Source organism: Idiotropiscis lumnitzeri, chromosome 13 (assembly GCF_059441095.1).
Source record: "Idiotropiscis lumnitzeri isolate Australia: NSW breed Sydney's pygmy pipehorse chromosome 13, RoL_Ilum_1.0, whole genome shotgun sequence".
NCBI lineage: Eukaryota > Metazoa > Chordata > Actinopteri > Syngnathiformes > Syngnathidae > Idiotropiscis > Idiotropiscis lumnitzeri.
The window spans coordinates 17,667,537-17,693,221 of record NC_142403.1 but is presented as its reverse complement, the minus strand read 5'-3'; the positions used below and the strand labels follow the sequence as shown (position 1 = coordinate 17,693,221).

General features: G+C 42.8%; 1 protein-coding gene across 1 annotated transcript in view; it reads right to left on the bottom strand.

Annotated features, from left to right (window-relative positions):
- Positions 1–25,685, bottom strand: part of cpamd8 (C3 and PZP like alpha-2-macroglobulin domain containing 8) — a 38,136-nt gene that overhangs the window by 7,975 nt on the left and 4,476 nt on the right. The window contains exons 5-31 of the mRNA XM_088312583.1: positions 25,399–25,451; positions 24,605–24,622; positions 24,272–24,326; positions 23,766–23,879; positions 23,521–23,605; positions 23,319–23,427; positions 22,952–23,179; positions 22,674–22,844; positions 22,238–22,366; positions 21,927–22,125; positions 21,642–21,808; positions 18,969–19,118; positions 18,357–18,518; positions 18,056–18,198; positions 16,565–16,627; positions 15,569–15,800; positions 14,200–14,353; positions 12,345–12,475; positions 12,222–12,273; positions 11,700–11,998; positions 10,603–10,671; positions 9,855–10,011; positions 9,598–9,774; positions 7,854–7,935; positions 3,270–3,426; positions 2,526–2,600; positions 37–202 (exon numbers count right to left, since the gene is read on the bottom strand). Of these exons, the coding sequence (XP_088168709.1) occupies positions 37–202; positions 2,526–2,600; positions 3,270–3,426; positions 7,854–7,935; positions 9,598–9,774; positions 9,855–10,011; positions 10,603–10,671; positions 11,700–11,998; positions 12,222–12,273; positions 12,345–12,475; positions 14,200–14,353; positions 15,569–15,800; positions 16,565–16,627; positions 18,056–18,198; positions 18,357–18,518; positions 18,969–19,118; positions 21,642–21,808; positions 21,927–22,125; positions 22,238–22,366; positions 22,674–22,844; positions 22,952–23,179; positions 23,319–23,427; positions 23,521–23,605; positions 23,766–23,879; positions 24,272–24,326; positions 24,605–24,622; positions 25,399–25,451 (3,597 nt within the window). The remainder of the gene's footprint in view (positions 1–36; positions 203–2,525; positions 2,601–3,269; positions 3,427–7,853; positions 7,936–9,597; positions 9,775–9,854; positions 10,012–10,602; positions 10,672–11,699; positions 11,999–12,221; positions 12,274–12,344; positions 12,476–14,199; positions 14,354–15,568; positions 15,801–16,564; positions 16,628–18,055; positions 18,199–18,356; positions 18,519–18,968; positions 19,119–21,641; positions 21,809–21,926; positions 22,126–22,237; positions 22,367–22,673; positions 22,845–22,951; positions 23,180–23,318; positions 23,428–23,520; positions 23,606–23,765; positions 23,880–24,271; positions 24,327–24,604; positions 24,623–25,398; positions 25,452–25,685) is intronic.

The following is a 25,685-nucleotide window of genomic DNA, read 5'->3' as shown; positions in this document are numbered from 1 at the left end:
ATGAGATGTTTGCAAAAGTGAAGACCGTGACAGTGCCTTGCATAATGGCCATGTGGTTGAGGCGACGCAGGGCGAGGGGGGCGAAGGGGCTGCGGAGTAGAGCCAAGGCGTATGCGCACAGGGCAGTGGTGTAAGGGTCGTCGGCAGAGTAGGTGTTGGTCTCAAGGAAGTCCTTGGCTTTGGCCACAGCCACCTTCTCCTCCTGGAAGACACAAGACGTGTGAGACGAGCAGAACGTATTTGTTTGGGCAGATGACGACAAAATAAAAGTGGTTCTGATAAAAGTGATTTCTGCACTGACAGCATATATGCTAATCTCTAATTTTAATCATTATCGTTATTTTTTTATTTTTTTTGGCTTTTGTTTTTTTTTTCCCCAATTCAGTTAATTTCAATCCATTTTTAGAATGCTTCTGGGGAGAAAATGTCATTTTATTTTTTTGTTTTGGTATTACTTTTAGAATTTTTTTTCTCCAGTGCTGTGAGAGAGTTCTAATGTAAAATATGCTGTCTTGGCTCCAAACAAGTTGAGGGAAAGCGAAGAATGTCTGACAATAAAGGAGAGAATGTAGCCGTTTGGTGGAGGTTGCTGGGAATGATTGATTGCTCCATTTATTGACCCATGCATTTTGTTGACCCAGACTCTCCACACTTGGCTTTTTTTATATATATATATTTTAACATAAATGTCCCACGCGCACTCAAATCTTCAGTTTGGGTGCGGCTATTGAATAAACTTTTTTTTCCCCCCTCCAGCAACACGTTGAATGCTGGCTTTCATCTTTGGCAGTTGTGACCTTCCCTCTAATCTCAGAGTTGCAAGCCCCCAGAGCAGCTCTCTGGAAGTGCAGAATTTGTCTTTTCATAAAGTGAAATTGGAAGGCGCTGGATCTTTGGCTTTGATGTGAAGGATTTTTGAATTTTATTTAAATTTCTTGCATTTTTTTTATCGCTTGTAAAAGATCAAGGAGGAGGTCAAGATGGATGAATCCAAAGTCGGGCCAAATGTGTTCAACAATGTTCAACTGGAGAGAACAAAAAAGTTTTAAGGAGAGAAAAAAAATGTTTTAAGAATTATGGTGGAACACATCCCACATTGCTGTGATTTTTTTTTTTTTTTTTTTGCAAACATCCACTTCACTGAGTGATTGCTTAGCAAAGCTTCACTTAAACATTCTTCGGGACATTTATTTTACTCATCAAAACACTATATTCAGATTTTTGCTATTACTATATTCGAGAACACTAATTTAATTAGCATTAGGCGGTTTCAGCAGCCTTGTGAGGTGATGACCAAACAATTTGAAAGGCGACCTTTTTTGCACATAGTTGAGATAAAAATTGTAAAAAAAGACAAAAAAAAAAAAGTTTACACACCCCAAATATGAAAAAACATCGTTAATGTGAGCTCAAGTTTGCACAACTCAATATATATTTTTTTAACCTTTCTGAGGGTGGTGGAAAGAAAAGTGTGTTGCAATTGCACAAGTGTGCACACCCTTATAAAAAGGGAAGTGGCTGTGCTCAGTACTAACCAATCATGTTCAAGCTCATTATAAATGGGAGTTTGCACAGGAGCGTGTCGACTTTTGACGTTAACTTTAGGTTGCTTGTAATGTCAAAGTGGTAGCGAGCGCAATTGAAGGAAATAGTCAAAAGACAACCCAAGGCAAGTACTAAAGAGCGCGGGCAAAAAAGCAGAATCGATTCGGGAGGAATGTAAATTGTCCTTCACGAGACCTCAACGTCTCGGCGCATTATCCGTGGATGTTTTGACGGGGTGAAAAACGTTATCAGATTTGCCGCGCTGACTCGAGGCAAAACAAAATGGGAGTGGGCTGCCTGCCAGCACATCCTTCCCTCCAGCTATCAGCCACTCTGCAGTGTGCTCCAGCAGCTGGCGGGACGGCACCTTTTGCTGCCCTTGATGACTCCATGAAATTAAATCAAACCTGTAAAATCAGCACTACATCCGATGTACCAAACAGGAAAAGTGTTTTTGTTTTTACAAGGCTTGTAAAAGACCTTTAGAAGGGTTTCACACTCCAAACGAATGGAACGAACGCGACTGAGGGAATACTTGAGTGCAAGTGGAATGACGGGCAAAACAATCGGGTAATTAATTGTTAGGATTTCTTTCGATTGTGTGGAATGGATCGTTGTGTCTTAAAGTAATTATGGTAAAATGGAATGCATTACTTGGCTGCCACCAGTAGGGGCGCTGTTGTGACACTGTCAACTAGTTTCTGGACAAATAAAAGTCATCTTTGAGCTACAACTATGCGATGGCTCAACAGCAATATTCTGGTCAGAGATGCAAAAAAAAAAAGAAAAAAAAAAATCAAGATCAGTGTTTCCGCATTGCCCTCCGCCCCCCCCCCCCCCAAAAAAAATTAATACACAAGAAAATGCATTCAAATTCAAAGGAAGCAGCGAGCACTGAAATGGGCATTCACAACATTAAATATACAAAATATAATAATTGATGTTTATTTCACCCCCCGCCCCCCCCCCACTGTGCTTACGTCTGTTGTCATCCCCGTCTCCAAAAGCGCTGCCACCACATAAGCCGTCAGAGAGATCTTCCCGTGGATGCCACCCTGCACAAAATATTCAGTTCCTCCATTTAATTCCACTTTATAAAGACTTTTTGGTTGTTCATCCATCCATCAAGTTTTCTAGAGCATTCTTTAAGTGTCGTGAAGTACCAGTAGCTGTACTCTGGCTCCCTCTAGTGGTATGTGAAAGAATTATTGCATGACCATGGCGAAAAAACATTTGAGTAACTTGTTGTTCATCGCCGAATTTGCAGTTTAAATCATGTATTTATTTTTAAAAATGAATGTCAGGCGAACCATGATTTAACACACCTCTTTGGACAGCACCTTTCTAAGTCTGCTAGTTCCAGAATTAGCCGCAATTACAGGCACTGCGGCGCCATCAACAGACTGCTCACGTCTTTCCGGCTTGCACTTCTCTCGTCATCGATAAACAGACTTGTCGTAGACTAGAGCGGGCTAAAAAGTGTGCCAATGTGGATACCGTAGAAGCACGGGTAACTGTGCCATGGATGTTAGCTAAGTGTCGCTAATAGCACGTAGCGAACCGGATTTAAAGATTTTCAGGGTTATAGCTGACAACGTAATGAAAAATCAGCACATGGGTTTTTTCTTTTAAAAAAATAAAATGCACCTTTCCTGTTTCTTCGTGTTTTGTAATAGCAAGAACTCACTGAACTCTGTGAACCTTCACCGCAGTCATCTATCTACCTGCAGGTCTTTGTTCAGAATCCGCCCCATGGCCGGGAAGGAGCCGTCATGTCGCTGGTGCGTGATGAGCCACGACTTGGCCGCTCGTAGCTCCTCGGGGTCAATAAAGATGAAACCCCGCGACTGGGCGAAGGACTTGAGCACGAATGCTGTCAACCTGGAGAAAGCGCAGATGGGACAAGGGAGGAACAGGGGTCGGAGAAGGGGGGAGAGCTATCAAAGATCTTTAAACAAAACAACAGACAGAAAAAAAATGCTGGCAAATTCCGCAAAAATGTTCAGCTGTCAAACTTCAAGAGCTTGAAGGCAAATATTTTTCCGGCCAAGTGTGGAGGTTTGTCCAAGTAACTTTTACACGTCTACTATTTGACACGTCTACGAATGACCTGGACCATCTTTCAGTGTAAAAAAAAATAAAATAAAAAAAAGTTTGAGTTACAATTTTTTTTTGTAGAGAATATTTTCAGATGTGGAATTTTTTTTAAATGGTCAATATTTGAAAACAAACCCCCTAAACTGAATAATTGGATGGTACGAAATTCTGTTAGAAAATCAAATGAAGGTCCACTTCCATACCGGACCATCATTCTGCTCAACCTGACGACTCTGAAATGAAAACAGGAGCTGAGAACATGCAGATAACATCTCTTCAACGCGTGCACCTTTCTAAGAAAAGACGATTTGATATTTGCCTCGATTCACGGGGTATGAAACGATTCGTGGACGTCTCGATCTGAAAGTGGAACGATTTGGGATGCTCATCAAAACACCTGTTTGGAACATCCCACAGGTGAACTGGCAAATTGTAAAATGAGTACCATTTTAAAAATGTTACATAAATAATAATACTTTATACAATATTTTTTTTTACGATTATGCTAATCGTGTAATCGTTGAGTATAATAATCGGGATTTTTTTTTGCTGCGGCTTATATACGGGTGCGCCTTATAGTCCAGAAAATACGGTACACATAACCAAATTTACATTCAAATGTTGACGTAACACGAGGCCCCTTCAATCTTAAAGTTGAACAGTCACAACGCTGTTATCCGAAACAGAAATCCTTTCTGTTATTCCGAATCAAGCCGAGGTAGTCGACCTCCTTAGACTGGGATTAAGGATAAGCATTCCCAAGGTCCGCACGATAACATTCCCGCTCTAGGCTCTGCCAATCTGGATTTTTGATCTCAGACAACACCCATGTATGGTCTTCAAAAAGCCGTCATATTCACGCTTTGAAGTGCGCAACTGGCTACGAACGGCCCGAAGCGGGAATTTGGATGTGGAAAGCCAGAAAACAAAGCAAACTATGAGAGCTGCTTCATAGCCAAAACACGAGAAAGCGATGTTTCCTATCTTCGCAAACAAAGTCGTATTTACACATTTCCAGGAGCTACCTCAGGGCAAAACAACTTTTGCGTCTTGTTATGGCCAACTGTGCGTCTCATCCGACGAGTCTTCAAATATTCGGAGATGTTCTCCAGCCATGCAGATTTTTCAACAACTTCTTTATGGATCATTGTGCTTTTTATTAGCCGAACCCCCGAGCTCTGCGCTTACTGGACACATACTGAGCAAGCCACCGCGAAGGCGCCACATGTACTTTTGGATCATTTTATTCGTGAACCACAAATAACATGGTGTGAGTCAAGGAAGATGAGGACCACCTCGAACGTCATTGCAATTTCATAATCGCAAAGAGAGGGAAGAGTGAGAAATAAAGGAGAGGCTGTCGATTTGAGAGGCTCTTGGCTCCATTTAACGACTGCCCGAATATTTTATAGGCTGCAACACGGTCCCCCCAAAAAAAATGAGACCGGTGGCAAAAAAAGACACCTTTTTGGAACATCCCACAGGTGAACTGGCTAATTGGGAGATAGAGGGGCGCCATGATTGGGCATTTTGAATTTTAGACCCATTTCCAGATTGCTTTTTATTTCTAGGAAAAGGTTTCTTGGATGAACAAAATGTCATGGAGGTTTTCCAGTCAGATTTCAAGAAGCCCTGCTACGAGTTTTGAATGATATTCTCCTGGCAAACGACACTGGAGACGATGTGTGTCTTGTCTTGGATCTAACTGCAGCGTTTGACGGGGGGCCACAGAATTTTTCGGGCTGGTTTACAGCACCAGGTGGACATTAGTGGTTTGGATCCTAATTGAGTCGGCTAGGTCGCTCGAAGTCCTGCTTTGATCCTTTAAGGTATGGTGTTCCACAGGGTTCTGTTTTAGGGCCCTTGCTGTTTGCGTTCTACTTGCTGCCCCGACGTTCCAGTCTACGAAAATATGGAATTTCCTTCCATTGCTATGCAGATCCAAGCCCGGCTCCCAGTGCACTTTAGAGTTCGCTTTAAGATACTTCTGGTCATCTTCAAAACGGTCCTTCCCTATGGAATGAGCTTCCCATTAAATGTTAGGCAAGCCCCCCCCCCCTGTCTATTTTTAAATCTCATTTGAAGACACATTTTTATTCTTTAGCTTTCGACTCAACATGAGACTGTCAGTTTAAGGGCAATGTTCCCCAACGTACAATTTGCAATTTAGGGATTTCATCATCTGCGGTTCATAATGTCATCAGATCACTACATGTAAGTAAATGGGAAAACATCCCTCAGGCGGCACCGCACCAAAAAACCGACTTCAATGTGGAAAGGATGTCACCACATGGGCTCAGGAACACTTCAGAAAACCAATTTCAGGAAATGCAGTTTAGCGCTATAACCGTAGTATTCTGTGGTCTGACGAGTCCACATTTGAAATTGTTGTTGAACATCGTGGACTTCATCTCATGCGGACCAAAGAGGAAAAGAACTACCCGGACGGAAATGGACGCAAAGTTTAAAAGCTGTTAGGGCATGAGGCTAACTTACACATCTGTGAACGCCGAAAAGTGTACACAGATTTTGGATAAAACGATTCTGTCATCATAGCAGCTACATTTTCATGGACGCCCCAGAAAGACAAAGTCACACCTCATTGTGCTCGTGTTACAAGAATGCGGGTCCTGCCTGCAGTCCTGACCTGTCACCCATTTAAAAAATGTGGCGCATTCTGAAGCGTAAAAAAAAACAAAAAAAAAACGACAGCACGGTATTTTTGAACCGGCGACTTTATGATGAATCGACCGGCCTTCAAGACAAAGGCGTCAGAATTTTTAGGTCCATCACTTCAAGGATTTGCCACGAAAAAGGGGACTGCAAGGGTACGGCCATCGATGCTTAGACGGTCAAAGTTCCACCATGGAGTATTTTTCTTGCCACCTGGAAAAGGTTAGCACTCGTAAAATGCACGTCTGCGGCCGGATAACGACAAGCCTCACGTTGATGGATTCATAAGGCACGGACGGTGAAGGTTGCCACACTGGAGCGATGGGAGCGCCAGTTACATCCCGTCAGTCACGAGGGGAAGAGGTCAAGCTTTTCCCTGACGGTGAGTCACTCATCCGCGCTCGCAGCCAGGAAAATGGCATTTGGTGAAGCGTCGCCAGACCACGTATAAGTCTAAGATCTCACTCGAGTGCAAATAAATCTTGACTTGCCTACCTTCAGTCACCAACTACGCACTTTGTTTTCCAATTCGGGCGTGTTTATGCAGCTCGCCGTTTTACGATGCCGGCTCGGTTATATATCACGATGCCCACCTCGGCTCGTAAATCAACCGGACGTATGCTCCCCCGACAGTCAGCACCGCAGACCCCCCACGGAGAACAGTGATGTCATTCTTCTAAATATTATGAGACGCAGTGGCGGGCCGTGTTTTTCACACGTTGGCCTTCAGTGAAGTCCTACTTGAATGAAATCCCCCCCTCATTTATGACACCAGAGCTGGAAAAATAATAATAGAGAAAGATACACAAAAGTGAGTGAGTGTTGGACGACCGAGCTTCTCTTGAAAAGTCCGTCTTGAAAATGGCCTCGCAAGCGTATCTGCAATTAAATCCACACTTTCCCCTCCTTCGGCCATTGTGGTTTAAAAAAAAGCAAGAATATATTTTAGATTTTTGAACGGTCGCCAGTTACGACTTGATTCCGCTTAGCGCTGCCCCGTCACGAGTGAGTATCCAATCACAAGACGCGTTCATCACCATCATCAACTCGTGATCTGATTGGCTATCGCAACTGTCTATCAACGCTAAAAGCACCCTTAAGACACAGAACAGACGCCTGCACGATTTTATCTGATGGCCTCGGACGAATAGTGCGTGCTACTGGTATTATGAAATCTGCCTGGCAACGCGAGCTAGCTGAATTCTGATTGGCTAAAAACGCTCACATAATAATTCAACACTAGGATATAATATGACACCAATGTTTAAAATATTTCTTGATTATGTTAGGCCAGCAGAGAAGGCCTTGCAGGCCTTGATCGCCCACCAACTGATGAGGCGGCTCTGTCTGCCTGACTGAGTATAAACATGACAATGGGAGAAACAGATCGCCGGTGTTGTGCGCGTGTGCGCGTGTGTGTGTGTGTGTGTGTGTGCGCAGAGATGCTGCTGAATCCCAGTTAGAGTTGAAGAATGCAGCGACACCGAAGCACAGATTGAACGCCAAGAACTGTGTCAACGTCGCCGACAAGGACTCACCACATGCTTCCTGAGGAATCCCTCTCGCCGAAAGCACTGTAGGAGCCATCCTGACGTTTGTAGGTCAGTTGTCTCTGATAACCTGGATAAGAATGAAGAAAAAAAAAAAAAAAAGAGGATTGTTTCCGAAATTCGTTTCACATCAAGTTGTTTTCCAGCCGCCAACTGCTGCTGTGGAATGTCTTAAGTCATGCAACTCAATTTCTGTTTTAATGACTTTTTACGTTTCATCCCTAATTTCAAAAATAGTTCAACGTCTCACTTTGCTAGAATAGACTTATTTGTTTTCAACCTGTACGGCTAAGAGTGTTAGAAAAATACAAAAATGGAGATGAGTTGGGAGGAAAGAGCAATCAGGGGTTGCTCCAGTTCCAGTCCACAATCCAGAGTATTCTCCGCCAACCGGGTCAGAGTTCCCCTCAGTTCGGCGGACAAAAGCCATTATCCAAAGTCAACGTTACTCCTCGAGTTCTTCCGCTACTTTTGCGCAACGGGGCATCGAAGGGGATTTGAGTTGTTGAGAGGCACGTTCTGAGAAGCGACGCTCCCATTTCCTGAGTTTTAATGTCTCACTTGTGGAAGGCCTCGAAGGTATGAAGCCAGTCGCAATGAAAGAGCAGGTGGCATCATTAGTAAGGAACATTTAAGCCTAAATGGGTTTATTTGCTCTACAATCTTTTTTTTTTTTTAATTATTTTATTTTTATCATTCTTATGCAAAAGCAGTGCACTTGCACTAAGCCAGTGCTTCTCAATTATTTTCTGTTACGCCCCTCCCCTAGCAAAATAAAAACAATTCATGCCCCCCCCCCCCATCACCCACTCTTCGCCACAACTAAAAATAATAAATACATTTTTTTTTTTGCAAAACAAACCTACACCATGGAGGTAATACTCGCTGTGCACAATCGGAAAGGAGAGCGCTACTGCCAACTAGTGGAGTGGAGTGGAGGTGCAATTACACTTTATTGAAGTACGGCAGGAAAAAACACGCCCCCGCCTCAGCATCGCACCGCAACATACATGTCAAGATATTGTGATTATGAAATCACTCATTTACCAAAATTATAACGATGGTGGCCAACTTGCATAACAGAAACAGACAAGAAAACTCAGAAAAGGCACAATAAAAGGGACACAAAATGGAGGAGGAATCTCAGACTTTTTGGGTCAACCTCCAGAGGAGAATTTTGTCCTGTCCAAGGACTATGGGTAAATCCGAAATGGAATTGCATTTAAAAAGTTGCCTATTCCAAAGAAAATAAGAAAAAATAATTGAGAGAAATATTCGTAAAATGACAAAAATCCGGTAAGATTTATCTTAAGAAAGACAAGTTGAAATCTTTGCAAGAACTAAAGTGTACTTTGTCAGCACCAAAAGTGTTCATTTGATGAGATTAAAGTCACATTTTGCCAATAAAAAGTCAATGTTAATTTCAAAAGTACCATTTTTATTTTTTATTCTGCCTTTTATACTGAAAAAAAAAGTTACTTTCACCCTAAAAAAAACATGCATGTTATTCTCAGACTGCTGTAAAAAAAAATAATAATAAAAAAAAAATGATAAAGGAATCATGCAGCAACATTAATGTTATATATATCAGAAGCGATCTTTTAATTGGCCTAAAGTTGTACTTTTTACTCCATACTATAGTCCGGGAACCCCAGTTTGAGAACCACTGCCTTAGAAAATGCAACAGAATATTTTTAGAGCGCTAACAAGCACTTTAGCAGCCATTTCGCACCTTGCAAGAGGTAATCGGTGGCCTCATTCTCCACCTCAAGGCTGAGTTGCCGAGTCTTCTGCAGGTACTTGAGCACAAAGACGTTGGGCGCAAAGTGGATCATGTTCTGCTCGCCGCAGCCGAACGGCAGTCGCAACAGCTTATCCAGGTTGTTCAGTGTGGGCCCCATCACGTCGCCTTTAAAAAAAAAAAAAAGTGAAGACGACGGCAGTCATTCACAAGGGCTTGGATACGATTTCCAAATTGCGGACACGTACCGATCATAAACGCGGATGCTCGCTCAGAACCCGGCACCATGTTATGCGGGACGCCCAAAGTGAAAGCCTCGTTGTGATTCTCATCAGAGTCCTCTTTCCTCCAGATTTTAAACTCCCCAACCGAACCCCATCCTGTGGAGAAGCCTATATGTCGAACCTGAATGGAAATTTCAAAAATTTATTTGTGGATTATATTTCTTTGAAAAAAATACAAAGGTAGTGATGCAGCATCATTCACAGCAGGAAGAGGCAGAGAAGGGCCCCAACAAAGCTTTTAAGATGTGTGATAAAGCAGTTGTTCTAAGGGTCATCATTTCCGGAACGTCTACGGCCAAGCTAACACAGTAACCTTGAAGTTCATCGCAGCGTTTAATATCCAAACTACCACCGCTTTAAGTGAATTCCACAATAGAGAAATTTATAAAGAAACGTATGAAATGAAACTACGGCCGTCATTTTCTACTTTCATTTTCAACAAAATTTGTCCAGTTTCATTTCTTTACGTCTCAAACCAAAAATAGTTTTACGATTAACATTCACTACCCGCCGAGTAAAATAAATGGATCTTTGACGTCTTTAGCCGTCAATGGTAGTTAATGAGTTAAGCATGCGGGAGCGATAAAACCAGTCCAAAAAAAATAAGATTTCCCTAGATTGCCAATTTTCACTCATGGCCGGTTAGTCTGAAATGTATGCCGCAAAAATAAACGTGGATTCACTGTACTGACAAGGTTATAAAAAGACCAACCTGTAAAGGACTTGAGCCGGACCACTCAAGGATTACAGACGCATTGGATGGATGTAAACCATGGCCCACCTAACCAAAGCAAAGAAGAAAAGCTAAAGGAAAATGATATCACAAGAATTACACAACTAACCTAAAACGCAAATGGCTGGCAGGCGAGAAACCAACCGCGACCCGTAAAGCGTGAACTTGCGAGAAGGCCCGCTAGTAAATGCGATGCGGTCTTACTCAAGAATCTCAATGTCAAAATTACAGCTCCAGTCTCGAGACTCACATGCGATTGTTATGCCACACATACCTTTGAGAGTGATTGTTTTGACAACAGGAGCATGCGTTTATTACTTGAGTATATCCCAGATAACGTAAAGATGACACAGCTTTGAAAGGGAATGTTTTGCCTATATGAGTGTGTGATTGTTATGTCACTCATAAGCCTTGAGGGTGTTTGTTTTGACGAGAGGAGCGTCGGCTTATTTGGCCACACTCGAGCATATTTATTCCCATCATGCCAGAGGAGGGTCCATATTAAGCTTTAAACAAGAGTATCAATGTCTGAGCTCCAGTACAACATTGAGCTCCAGCCTCGAGACTCTTAGATCCACATCGTGTGAGATTGTTATGCCGCTCTTGATGGACTCGAGTACACAAACGTGTGATAATTAGGCCACATATATCTTTGATGTACCTCACTTATCCTTAATGACACACATAGCTTTGAGAATGATTGTTTTGACATGACAAGTAAGTTATTGTTATGCCCGCCCCTTATAGCTGTGAAAGTGACTGTTGAGTACACAAGCATGTGATTTTGTCACACAGATTTGCAAGCGACTGATTTGACTACACAAGCATGTGATTGTTATGCCACAAATCACATGAGGGTGTGATTGTTATTCCACACAGCATTGACAGAGTTTGCTTGGATGGCAAAATATTGATTGTAATTATACACATACAATAGCTTTGTGAGTGATTATTTAGACGACACGACTGTGTGATTGTTATGCCATATGTTGGAGTCTGTGATTGTTATGACGCATAAATCTACTACACATCTCAAAACTTCAGCCTCATATTAATAAGCATAAGAGGTCATCTACCTGCACCACAGCTCCCTTCCAGACGATCCAGAAGCTACGGAACTCATCCCAGGAAAGGATGTCCGGCGTGGGGACGCTGATGAGCGGCTCGCCCATCTTACCCAAAGAGATCCAGGAACGAGTGTTCTGCCGGCCCCCCAGGACGATCTCAATCATCTCGGCGCTGTCGTGCGACGTGGGCGAGAGCGCAAAATGCGCGTCGTTGTGCGTCTTCACGGCCACCTGGAACTGGCTCATTTTGACCGGCTTTTTCACATACTGATACTCATACTTGTTGGGAGTTGAAATGTGAATTCTCTCTGGTGATAAAAAAAAAAAAAAAAAAAAACATTCTCGGGGACTTCGACGTGTAAAGTACAACATATCAGCATTCCTTTGGAAGAGCCTAATCTGGATGAAACAACATGTGGCTCAATAGCCAAGGATCTTTATAAAAGTTCTTTTCAACGTATCACAGCTAACAAGTAAGTGGGGAAAGTGACATTGAAATTTTCGTACTAACAAAAACAAGGTTGCACATACCATTGGGACAGAAGAAGACACTATAGGTATATTCTCTCGGCAAGCCTTCTGGCTGTAACGAGAGGCAAGAGAATAACAATTCAGTATAATAGATGACATCATGAAGGATTGACGCTCACTTACTTCCACAAGGACAGTCCTACGCACAAAGTCCAGGCCGGTGGGCGACCTTCTTTCCTCCACCTCGTTTCCTGTTTTGCTCGACTGTAGCGAGTCTGAACAGCAGCTGGTTTCACTGTAGGCGATGGCTCGGGCTGTCAACGCAAACGGAGGAAACAGAATGTCAACGCATCGCTGCTGTTTTTCAATGATCATCTAAGGTCACTTTGTTACGTTTATTTTGCCGGCTCTCAGTGTTCACTAGAATGACGATCCCTAGAATCAAAGTTGAAAAATCTAATCCGATTGGTACGGACATTTTCCTGCATCCTTCAATGAGAAATCTGATTCATTTTATTATTTACGACACTCTAATTTGTTATTCATAACGCTTCAATTTATAATGCTTTATTATTTGTGGTGATCCAACCGTGGTGCTCACAATGCTACTTATTGGTAACTGTTCTGTGCATTAACCTGTTATTCATTCATAAGGCCACATGTGGAAGGGTGTGATTGTTATGCCACAAACACTTTTGAGTACGATTTCTTTGTTTATACGTGCATTCTACTGTCATACTTCACACGGGCCGGAGTAATTTGTTTGACGACACGGGGGTGTGATTGTTATGCACAAATACTTTTGAGAGTGATTTCTTTGTCTATACGTGCATAGTACGGTTATACCCTACATGGCTCGGAGTAATTTGTTTGACTACGCGGGGGGTGTGATTGTTATGCCAAATAAGATTTGAGAGTGATTATTTTGACATGAATGTCTGATTATTAGGCAGCACATAGCTTTAACATGCCTCTTATTCAGGATCCTTCATATAAGACATAACACTGAAAGTGATTGTTGTTGTTGTTTTTTTTTTTTTTGCTCAAGAAATATTATGTATTGTTTTCTAAGAAAATGATTACACCATGGCCGAAAAAGCCACACTTCTAGGTAACCAGAATGAACAAAGAAAAAACAAACCCTTGGGGAAGATAAAGTTAAGCATGCGATTCCGCCAAAGTATACATTGACACTCGACGCTTATCATTCATAAGTCAACATTATAAATCCCGAAGCGATAAAAACAAATAAGTGAGCCGTGAGTCGAAGCATTGTTTGTGGACATCATGTACAACTTCCATTGCCTTACACAAGCCAAACATGCCTGTACAAGGACTCTCGCGTTGGAAAGTGGACCTGTGCCAGTGGAGTCTCTTTGTGTGTGTGAAGTGAGAGGGAAACACAAGGGGGCCAGGGGAGTCGGAGTGGGGCCATGGGGGGCCCATTGACCGCCGGTGACCTGCAAACTCATCAACATGCCACTGAGTGTCACAGCACAGCTGTGGCGGCTCCCCCACTGCTGGCCTGCTTTGTTCTCACATGCGCTCGGGAGGGGAATGTTTGTACCTCGAGGTGGGCGAGCAGATCGCGCGCAGCCGACAAGGGCACGGCTATTCGCGAGGCCTCATGCTGAGGAGGCCAAAGCCCAGGTGACACGCCAATTAACAACTACAGTAGTGAGTACCAAGAACTAAAAGTTCCTGGAATTTAAGCTGGGAAATGCAGATTCAGTAAATCACGGACCACCAGAGAAGAAACACTTCCCTAATAGAGTCCAGGGCCATGTTATAAATTTAGGAACGCGACATCTTCACACATTGCAGTATTTCTCCCTAATGCAGTGCCTCTCAAATAGTGGGGTGAGCCTCCCAAGGGGGGCGTTGCGAACCTGAGGGGGGGTGCGTGTGAACCTATAAATAAATTGTAATTGCACATCCACTCCACTAATTGGCAGTGGCGCTCTCATCAATGAAAACGCTATTATTTATAGTCTCGGCAGAGAGTGACTGGTGATAAGATGGCATGCTCCGTGGGTACCTGTGATGTTTGCCGGACCCAGTTCACTGAACGCCAACACGATGGTGGTTGGCGTGGCCTCCCCAGGAGCCACGCATTTCTTCCGGGTCAGGTGGTGCTTGCCAGGATGGCCAATAAACTTGATGCCTTTTGGAACTGACACTTTAATGTGAACCTGTTTAAACACAAAAAGAATAAAAAGTAAACCATCTTTCTCGCCAGGGACAATATTTTCTTTTCTAAAGATCTCTTTTGAATTCTTCATGCCGACTGACTCATGTTTCTCAAGCGCCCTGGAGGATTAAATGCCGCTCATTGTCCGGCGCTGATCGAGGAATTCCCTTTATCCACACTCCAGAAGTCATAAATAAAAGTGCAGAAAATATAGAAATCGCGTGACAGATATCAAAGGAATGCAATAAAGCCGTTTGCATCTTCATTGAACACGAAATCAGGCACATGTGCAAAGATGGTGATGTCATCTCTCCGGAGTGCAGGATGGACCCATCTGAGGCCAACTTGCTAGCTTATGACGGCTCCTCAAAAGTTGTTTTCACACTTTAGCGCCACTCCAGCTGGCTGGCAAGATCATCTCGCTGTGCCAAATCATTCCAACTTCAAATTCTTCCGTTCATTTAGGACAGGTAGCGAATTTTTTATTTATTTATTTCTTTATTTTTTTATTTTATTTTTTTTTTAAATCGGCTCACACATTCCTTCGCCGATTCAAAACATTCGATATTCAAGTCTCACTTTCAAGACAGCGAATCGAAAATATTTTTCTTGAGTGATAACGGTAATCGTCCCGTATATCATTTCAAATGGACCAAATCTTCAGATTTTCAGTTTATTAACCGTAAATATTCTCCTATTTTGGTTTTATTTCATCCGTGAAAGCAGGCTGATTATCTCTGTGTGGAACCAAAATTAAATATTTGCTTTGGCAAATAATCATCTCGATTTTTGCCCAATTTATTGACATGTTTGGAACCAAACCGGGAAATGAATCTTAGTTCATTCATGTTTGTCAATTTGAAGCATTTTTAAATATACGGGTGGTAATTATAAACACGTTTTTTAAAAATCAGGTTCATTAACTATACAATCGACAGATGACTCGATTATTAAAAGAATTTTTAGTCGCAGTCATACTGTCTATAAAAAGAAAAAAAAAAAAAAAAATCAGTATTTATTCAAGTTTTAATTTTCGGCGCACTGTGTATTTGAGTTTGACACCCGTGTTCAAAGATGATGACAATGTCTTCAAATCATGTTACGGGTTCTTAGCAATTCTATTCTGGAATGTGAAACGCCAAAAATAAAAATAAAATAGTGTTGAATAAACGCGAGCACACAACCTTTGGATTCCGAGCGTCAATTGTCATCATACCTCAGCACACGTCGGAAGATAGTTGTAGACGGTCAGGGGAACTTTGGTTTGCTCCCCTCGGATCAAGCTGTAAGGCAACGTGAAGTCCACAAAGAAGGGCTTGAAGGTACGCAGCTCCGCTCTTTGGGCTAAGCCCAGCCCCTTGTCTTTGGACAGGCCGATGGCGTCCGTCACCCACGTGGTGATGGAGTCGGGCACCTCCAGCCGCAGCTCCGCTTCGCCCGTCTCGGCGCTGTCGGAGGCACGGAAAAACCTCAGTCAAACACTTGTGTCCATATCGGCTTTTCCGCGAACAGATGCGGTTTCAATCAAACTGCTATGACATAGAATGTAAAATGGTATAGTCGTTATTTGGTAGAGCCTCGCGGGCCAAATATAATTACACTGCGGGCCAAATTTGGCCCGCGAGCCACAGTTTGACACCTATGCTCTCTCGGTTCAATTGTGAATTGGACAAACCACAAAATTTGAACCATGGACAAAAATGTACCCGTTTTCTGACAGTGTAATTAATACATGACTATAAACTGTGTCCCCCCCTCCCCTCCCCCCCCAAAAAAATTTGCAATTTAGCGAGGGAACACGATTGCTCAGCAATAATTTAAAAAACTTTTGGCGGATGCTAAGAGGATCATAGTTCAAAACATGTTTACCGCTTTGCTTGATCAAAGTCTGCTTTAATAGACTTTAAAGGGCAAATCGGAACTTTTTTTTTGTGTGTTTGGGAAAGGACGCAGCGCTGCAGACTCTTCCAAAGGAATCAGGCACATGGAAATCAACGGGGGCAGCTCATTTATGTTGGCCGTAAATGAATAGAAGGAGTTGTTGAGAGAGTGACAGTCCGCTCCGCCAGTTTAAAAGAGGCACATTCACACGCATACGGGAACAACTTCTGGAAGTGGACTCCCATCATGCGCCAAAAGCGAGATTTCGATCATCACATGCACTTTCCTCCGTTCCGTCGTCCTCCGCTCAATCTTGATCGCATTTACATACCTGACGTTGAGGCAGTGCCACACCCACGTCTCCGGGAAGAATGTTCGCCTCCGCTTCTCTGGTCTGCGAGCCAAACACAAGCCGACGTCAGTAAAAAGGCTTCAGCTGCTCACAATAAAACAACACCATAAAAGGGCCGATGATTTACTCGGGATTTGCACGCTGACATTCGACTAAGTCACGTCATGTGTTTAATGTTCATCAACCGCAACGAGTAGCATTAAGGAATGTCGGCACGCAATGCGGAGCAGCAATCACATCTAATTCCTTTGTTTGTCTCCGCTCGTCCGTTTCCCGAGCGCTGATTGAAGAACGACATGTTTGTTATTAAAGTCGTGAAGTAATTGTTTTGCTTTGCGGCTAACGGGAGGCTCGGCATACCCCAATAAAAAAATTAATCAAATAAAATTTTTTTTTTAAAGAAAGAGGAAAAAAAATGAATAAAATTAAAAAAATAAATAAATAAAATAAAAAAGGGAAAAGAGGGCTCAGTCAAAGAAAAACATTGATACATTTTCCGCCACACAATCTTAAAGATGCGGAACTTGAAAATCGTCATTCTGTTTATATCTACTGTGCAAGGCGACGGTTATTACGAAAAATCTGTTGCGGAAAAGTGATCACATTAATGTAGTTTGGATCGCAGTTTATTAATATTCCACTCTCTTAAAACTGCGCCGTCAAAAGTCACCAAAATTGGGGAAAAAGGCAACGAGCCATTGTTGGGTTATTTAAGCCCAGCACATTGGGTTGATGATTTAACCTAGCACGTTGGGACAAGATTCTGATCCAATTATGAATTAAATCTACCCAGAAACGGGTTAGCGGGTTATCGGTGGAACTGTGGTTAAATGAATGCAAATTTTATTGCCAACGTTTTGGTAACAAGTAGAAGAGGAAGAAAGATCATATGTCAGGCAAATTTTTAAAAAATTTATTACAACGTTGTAGTAGGGATAGCTGATTTGCAATGCCAGCAATCGCTGTCGGGACGATATCGGCTTTATTTTAAGGGATTGGGTACTCAGGGAAATTGCTGATAACAGCCAGCAATAAAAAAAAATTAAAAAAGACAGTCCTCCTCGGCAATAGATGGCGCTATACTGTGGCAGATTAGCATATTGTCGAATCACCTTTGTCACAAAAAAAAAACATATTTGTTGATATTTTTTTGTCATTACGTTAAATCAACTGGTATCGGTCTGAAAAAAAAAATTGGTATCGAATATCGTGGGGTACGTAAAAGTAACCCACAGCTACCCAGTGAGTGGGACATAAAAACCACCCAACATTTTTGAGGATATATTCCTTTTTTTTTTTTTTTTTTACATTTTAGCAATAAAATATTTAGAATATATTTTTTAATATTGGAGCGCATACTCCTGCCTTGTATGTCAACCCAATGACAAAATGGACACATCGCTTGGGTCCTCATCGCCGAATTAAAAAAAAAACCATCCGAGGCAAAAACATCCTCCCGTTGCCACGTACCTGACGGCGGAACGAGAGTGCATGGCGGCAACCAGGGTGGCGCTGTGCGGCTGAAAAGCCGGGATGGCCTCGTCGGTGTACATCCCGCCGCTCTGCCGGTGGTTCAAACTCACCATGTCAGTCATCACGACCAGCCCCGTTTCCTGGGCGCAACATACACACAGATACAGAGCAATAAAAAAAATCCGCACTCATTTTTGCATTCGAAAAATCTCATGGTGAGTAACTAGTAGATAAATGTAACGTCATTTCCCGCGGCACAGCAGAAGTTCTCGTAACAGTTCAAAGTGTTCGTTCTCACTGTGAAAGCAAAGCGCGCGTCCTTGGTGATGTCCCAGTGCCACGGGAAAACCGAGGAGCGTCGGCGTCTCTTCGACGACAGCCCGGGCCACCAAAAGTGTCCGTCGTCTTTCTGAACGCCGAACGCGTCCGACACATCGAAGTCGGACAGCTCTTTGAACACCTGAGGAACAAGTCAGCATTGGAAACGGCGCACTACTGAGCAAGTGTTGGAGGACCTCGCTTCTTCTTGAAAGGTCCGTCTTGTCCACACTTTTCCTTCCTTCGGCCAATGTGGTTTACAAAAGCAAAAATATATTTTAGATTTTCGAACGGTCGCCAGTTACGACTTTCAGGTGTGTTGATTCCTCATAGCACTGCCCCCTCACGAGTGAGTATCCAATCACAAAACGCGTTTGCCACCTTCAGCGTAAGGCCAGCGAGAAGGCCATCAACTCGTCATCTGATTGGCTATCGCAGCTGTCTATCCAATCAGAAAGCCCCTTGACTTTAACTGAACGGATTCCCATACAATTTTATCTGAAGGCCTCGGAAAGAATAGTGCGTCCTACTGGAATTGTGAAATCTGCCCGGCAACACGAGCGAGCTAAATTCTGATTGGATATAGACCAACCTTGTCCGGACTGAGTTGGAAATCTGGCTTCAACAAGTAAAGGCTTTTGTCCACAGTGGCCACGCAAACACACGAGCCCCTCTCTGCATGGACGTGCAAGCTCACCAGGTCACCTGGCATGGACTCATTGGTGGACAGAGAGACGGACACCTGCAACGCAGACCACAGAGAAAAGTACAGTGGCGCCTCGTGATAAGAGTTTAATTCATTCTGTGACCATGCTTGTAACTCAAAACACTCGATTCAAATTATCCTCACTGTCACGAATGGAAATTAACCTGCTACAGCCTCCTAAAAGGCACAGAAAAAATTCTTTGTAAAGTGTTTTTTGGTCTGCAAAAAAAATAAATAAATCACGTTATCACATACACATTAATTGCGAGAAAGCCTCTCAGTAATTATTCAACAATTCTTCCATTTATTTTAAAAGGGGAGGATTGGCAACAAATGGTAATATCTAATATCTCTATGTTCTTAAAAGTGGAAAAAAAAAAACAGGAAGTTGACGCATATAATTTACCCTTTGCGGGCCACAGAAAATGAAGTTGCGGGCCAGACCTGGCCCCCGGGCCTTGAGTTTGAGAGCTGTGCTTTACATGATAAAACTGTTATGACGATTAGATATTTTTTTTTGCCTCAATTCAAAGAGCATTGTCGCCACCTGAGGGCAAAGAAAAGAAATGGGAAACGTTGAATTTGTGAGTAATGAACTGCGAATATGCGATGGGGGGCGTCGTAATTTGTCAAATTAAAATTACAACCTCAAACCCCCCCCCCCACCCCACGCCCTCCGCACCAACAACCACTTTTTCTCGGCGCACAGCCACAAATTAGTTAATGAGTTCCGCTGGCTTCCTTTCACTATGGCGCAACCTGTCATCCTCTCCCCTCATCCGCCTGCGGCCCAGCACGGCCTCTGTCTTGTCATGCCTTTGCAACATCTCACCCGCCCTCCTTCCCGCCGCGAGCACACAGGCCGAGTGTTGTAATGGCATACCAGGGAGCTGTAAATACTTCAGGGAGTTAACTCCACCTAATGCAGGCAGGAACTTAGCAGCTAACACCGGCCAGCACAGCTGTTTGTTTACTGGGTTTGCAGCGAGCGCTGAGCTGGTGCGCAAATTTGCCCGCAACACACATACATGACCTACAAAGATTTTTTTTTTTTTTTTTGCTAGCTTGTGGTTTTTAATATTAGCGTAATGACCAATCACAGCTCATCTGTTTTCTGAATTGTTCTGAGCCACGATTGGTCGTCAACTGAGCAGTGAGCAACTGTGATGTCAATTTCCGCCGATAGAAGTGACAAAATGGCCGCCCTCATACGTTGCTAAAAACAGGAGGATCTTACCACTTAACTCAAATTCCACAAACGAAATTAATCCAAATTCTGTGTTTCGACTAAGTAGGCCGCCATAGAACATATTCTTGTAAAGAAATTGTTTGCGTTGAGTCCCCTTTCACAAAGTATCTCTTTTCACTAAGAGTTGTTAGTCAACTAGCCAAAACATCGACTTTACCACAGCGCAATGACGATTACAGCTAAAAGTCCATTAATCGCCAATCACGTGCTTCGGCAGACGTATGTGGTCTGTTTTTTTTATTTTTACCCATTTTGCTAGCTTGTGGTTTTAATGCTAGCGTAATGCGACCGAGACTATTAGCACCTTGCGTCAAGAGTTCTTCGTAGATGGTTGTAACGCAGAGACTCCGGTAATTTATCAATTTAAAATAGTTTTTGAATACCAAATAAAGTACTGCAAGTGTTTTTTTTAACTCAAATTGTGGTTTACATTTGAAAATCAGCGTAAAACCTACAAAAGACAGGTTAGCTACGCTAACTTCACAGTTTAGCTCACTGCTAGCAAGTCAAACATTAGCTAAGCGTCTTGTCAGTTACGCGCTTAACCGAGAAGACAAAAAGACAAAACGCAGACTGGTCAGGGACCACTAAAAAAAAAAAAAAAAAAGATCCTGAATGCGTTTGTACAGCTAACGAACAAAAGTACAAATAGTGCAAAGTGGCTAATGTGTGAAAAGATATGTTGAGACTGAGCAAGAGTGTGTGACGTGACTGATGATTTGCTTTAACCCAAGCAAAGACTTGACTCCACTTGCTGAAAATTTTGTGGGGACTTGATGTGACTTGCCTGACTTTTGGCACAGTAACTTGGGACTTGTTTGAAACTTTACCTCTGGTGTACGTCAGCAATTGGTGTATTTTTAGGACGTTCTGCTTGAAATTAGGGACGATATAATCGATACTTGTTTAACCTATGACAACATAGGACAAATATAATAAGTTAAAAATAGACTAAAAGGACACCGTATTGTGAAAACACTAAACCACAGGTGTCAAACTCAAGGCCCGGGGGCCAAATCTGGCCCGTGACCTCATTTTATGTGGCCCGCAAAGGGCAAATCATGTGCGTCAACTTCCTGTTTCTAGCAATTTTTTTCTTTCCTTTTAACAACATTATATTGCCATTTATTTGTTACCAATTTTCCCCTTTCTCCCCCCAAAAAAATTAAAAATTGTTGAAAAAACAATTACTTACTGGCTACTGATTTTAAAACTGGCTTTCTATCAAATAAGTTATTTTATGGGAGAAATTCACCAATTTGTTTCGCCATCATAGCATGGAAGCAATAAGCAGACGCGTCCCTACAAACCTTGTTCTCAAAGGTGGGCTGGACGGAGATTTGCAGACTGTCCGTGACGCCCTCGCCATTCTCCCGCACGTAATAGACGAGCAGACGGCTGAGCGGCGCCATGCTGGGAGTGACGGTGAAGCGCAGATACGACATGCAGCTGTCCATCTCCGTTTGCGACGAAGGGCCTGAGTATCACAAAAAGCAAAACTTGTATTATGCGCCCAACGAGCACGGCAACCGCGTTTGATCGAAGTCTTGTCAGGTCATAACTATACCCCCACCGAGACGAAATACTTTATTTACCTGCGGCAGACAAAGGCGAGTGAGTGGTGGGAATATTTTTGTCGAAGGTGACAGTGGCCCGTTTTTCTCGGTGCGAGGCCGTGACATTGGTGGCCTGCTGGCCCGAGAGGATAATGTTCCCTCGGGACGCCACCTCATAGTGTAAGGTGAAGTTACAGGGACACGTGGATTTAAGCGCCACTTCTGCCTCTTGGCCGACCTGAGACGCAAAAGTATGCACCAGTGAGTCATTTGCTAAGATGTTGGTCAGCAACATGAGAGGAATATTTATTCGTAAGTGGTCTGCAGTACATGAAGGAAGTAGAACCGACCTTGAGTGGGGTGCCAGGGCTCTGGATTTGGATGTGACATCGGCTGGGGGAGTACCAGCTGCTGATGGACAGGTAGCTGGGCAGGTATTGGTCCCCGACCGTCTTGCCTTCAATGGACGTCACTTTCGTCTACATGGCGGCAATTTTAAAATATAGGTTGAGCACATTAAGTCTTCTCAAATAGTGGGGCGGGCCCCCCTGGGGAGGGAGGCGTGGTGCGATGCTGAGGGGGGCGCGTATGACTCTGGGGAACATGCTTTTTTTCCCGCCGTACTACAATGAAGTGTAATTGCACATCCGCCCCACTAGTTGGCAGTAGCGCTCTCCTTGTTGAGAAGCACCGAGTTAGACGAATTTAGTCTTTTTGAAAAATTCCGACTGTCTGGGAGGCAATGAAGGTATCTGAGCGATGTCTCAAGCAACAAAGGCCACAAACCTCGAGCCACACATACTGGGCCGCGGTCGGGATGGACGGGATCTCAAAGGTGGCCTGACCGTCCTCGGAGATCAGTTCCGCCGTGTAGACATTGTCTTTGGGGGACAACTCGGCCTTCACGCGCACCCGCACGCCGTCAGCAGGGCTCCCGTCGGGGTAAGTCACCTCAATCTAAACACAAGTGAAGAGGGGGAAAAAAAAAAAAAAAAGACTTCCAATGTAAATTCACGTAGCAAAGGCCGCCGTCGCACATCAAATTCCGTCATCGCGCGTCTTACCTTCCCTTTGTAAGGCAGACCCGGCTTGAACTGTTTGCGCGTGTCCTTGGAGTAGCGAACATCAATAAGCTGCTTATGGACCGGGGTGGAATCGTCAAAGGTGGTTTGCCGGCTTCCGTCCGTGCTGGTGAGCGAGGCCCAGATGCTGACGGTGCCCCGGAAGTGGTCGGCTACGTCCACGGGCATCATGTCTTTGACGCACAGGCTGAAATTTGCCGAGCCTTTCATCTGGGGAAAGCAAACGATGATGATGACCAGAATAGGTGATCAAAATCATATTTATTTTTTTCTCTCTCTCTCTCTCTCTCTCTCACATAAATTCCACATCTTACCAATCGTAATCGTCGATGTGACGAACAAAACTGACCTCCATGTTCTTGATCACAGGATGGCCCATCTCGTGACGATAATATCCCACGCCGTTCACCGTCATGTTCACGCTCAACTTCCCCGACACCGCTTTTCCAAACGTGTACCTGTCGATACACGAAAGGTGTTATGAATAACACGTCTTTATATTGTAGACATATGAGTTGACATTATGGAAATTCTTCATTTCTGCAACTGACCTAGCCCGGACAGTGGCTTGCTCACATGTGTTCAGATCACGGATGTAGCGGGGTGGATCGACGGTTAACTCAAACTTGGGGATGACTGAGAGAAGCAGAACACTATTTAAACATCCGACTGTTTTTATGGATAACATTTTTTAATTCTTTTTCTTTTAACTCATTTACTGCCATTGACAGCTAATGACGTCAAAGATAAATTTTTTTTTTACTCGGCTGGTAGTGAATGAGTTCATAGTACTCACCGTATTTCTGCACTTCAAATGATTTGTTGTACATGTGGCCCTGCACATCCACAAAGATAAACCACTCTCCAAACACGGGTTGGTCAGACAGAGGGAAACTCATGTTGACAATCCCTGCACGAGAGAGAATTCTGCTTTTAGTCCAAGATAAGAGGTGCCAGGAGAGGCTCCCGGAAATGAACTTTTTCACCAGATTGAACAGTCCAGTCATGTTACTTTATTATCCAGAGAAAATGATGATTTAAAAAATATATATAAACCTGTTTAAACGTGATAATTGTATTTGAACACCAAAATAAAATTGCAAGCTTTTTATAGCACAGTATAGAAAATACAGTACATATTGTAGACTCTGTAAAAACTCGTCCCATCAACGTTTCCCATATGTTAGCACGCAAAATTTGGATGATTTTTAAACGTGAAAAAAAAATTCCCCAAAATGAAGATTTATTTATCCTCTGAATAAAAATGATGGCGAGAAAAAGCGATTTCAAAGTACGGCTCACCACAGCAGATTGATTTGAGTCCCTTCCACTGCACCATCCTGGATCCCCTTGGATCCTGAAAACATTTTTTAAAAAAATAACAAACATCATAAATAGGGAATAGTCAAAATTCCAATATTTCTTGCATGAAATTTTATTCACTAATTCCTTGTCGAAGCTTCGATTTCACGCCGTGTTTATATTTGCGCTGTTCAACACTTATCGAGGTGGGCGTCCCTGTTTTTCCTCGCTCTGTAACCTGCTGCTGTGCTCCCCCCTTGACCGGATGCGGGAACCCCTTGCCCCCCCCCCACTGGTGCCAAGCCCTGGGTGGTCCCACCTGACTCCACTCACCAAAATGTATGCCTCCATCTGCAGAAAAGTAATGAGAGGGAGAAGACAAAGTTACATATGACATCAAACCTTTGGTTGCATAAATTAAAAATGCCTGGAAATTTTTTTTTTTTTTAAATAAAACAATAAACGTAACAAATGTACATGCACGTCCAACAAATGCTTATTTTACAAAATAACTGTAAAAAAAATAATTTAATTAAATTTAAAAAAAAAAAACTACATTGAAAAATAAATTATTATTTTATTAAATAAATGATCAATATAATATTGCAATAAAACTAAATTTTCATTGAAATTGTTAGTAATATTTTCAAAATTGTACAAATAATTAGAGGATGAACAAAATTGAAACAAACTACGAATAACACTAAAAATGATGATTATTATATTTTAAAAAATTCTAATCTACATACACCACTTTTTTTTTACTTTATCCATCTAAGAATGAACAAAAAAAAAAAAAAAACGTGACCCTTGAGCACAAAGGTTTGCCCACATCCGCTGTAACAGTTTCACTTTTCACAGGCAGCTCCAAACATCAACAAACACACTTGTGCAGTATATTTGGTTCGAACATTCCACAAGAAACGAGCCGGGCTGGGCTTCTGTAAATAGGTACTGTACATGCCTCGGCACCCGGGCAGACCCAGGTCACGGAGCTTAATCCCCACCAATTAGCGGTGGGAACACAAACGTCACGCGCACAAGTAAACACAAGTGAAAGCATGTTTGTTTGTTGTTTTTTTTTTTTGCGGTGACACAAGTAAAGGTCAAATGAAAATGAACGTTACCTTGTCATTAACTGGCCTCAAGTCAGGCGTGACTGTGTAGACGTTGATGAGCACTGAAGACACGGAAACACAACATAGTTAACGTGTACGCTATGTCCCTGTTTGGGCGAGGAATTTGCCATTGTGTTTATGATGGAGTCTATAAATTCTGGCCATGTTTGATTGTTTTAATAACAAAATAAATCACTAAAAAAAAAAAAAAAAACGGACAAACAGTGCAAAGGAGGATAAAAAATGCACAAAATGAGTTGGTTGGCTGTACCGCAGTTTTGTGCTGTCCTTGAATG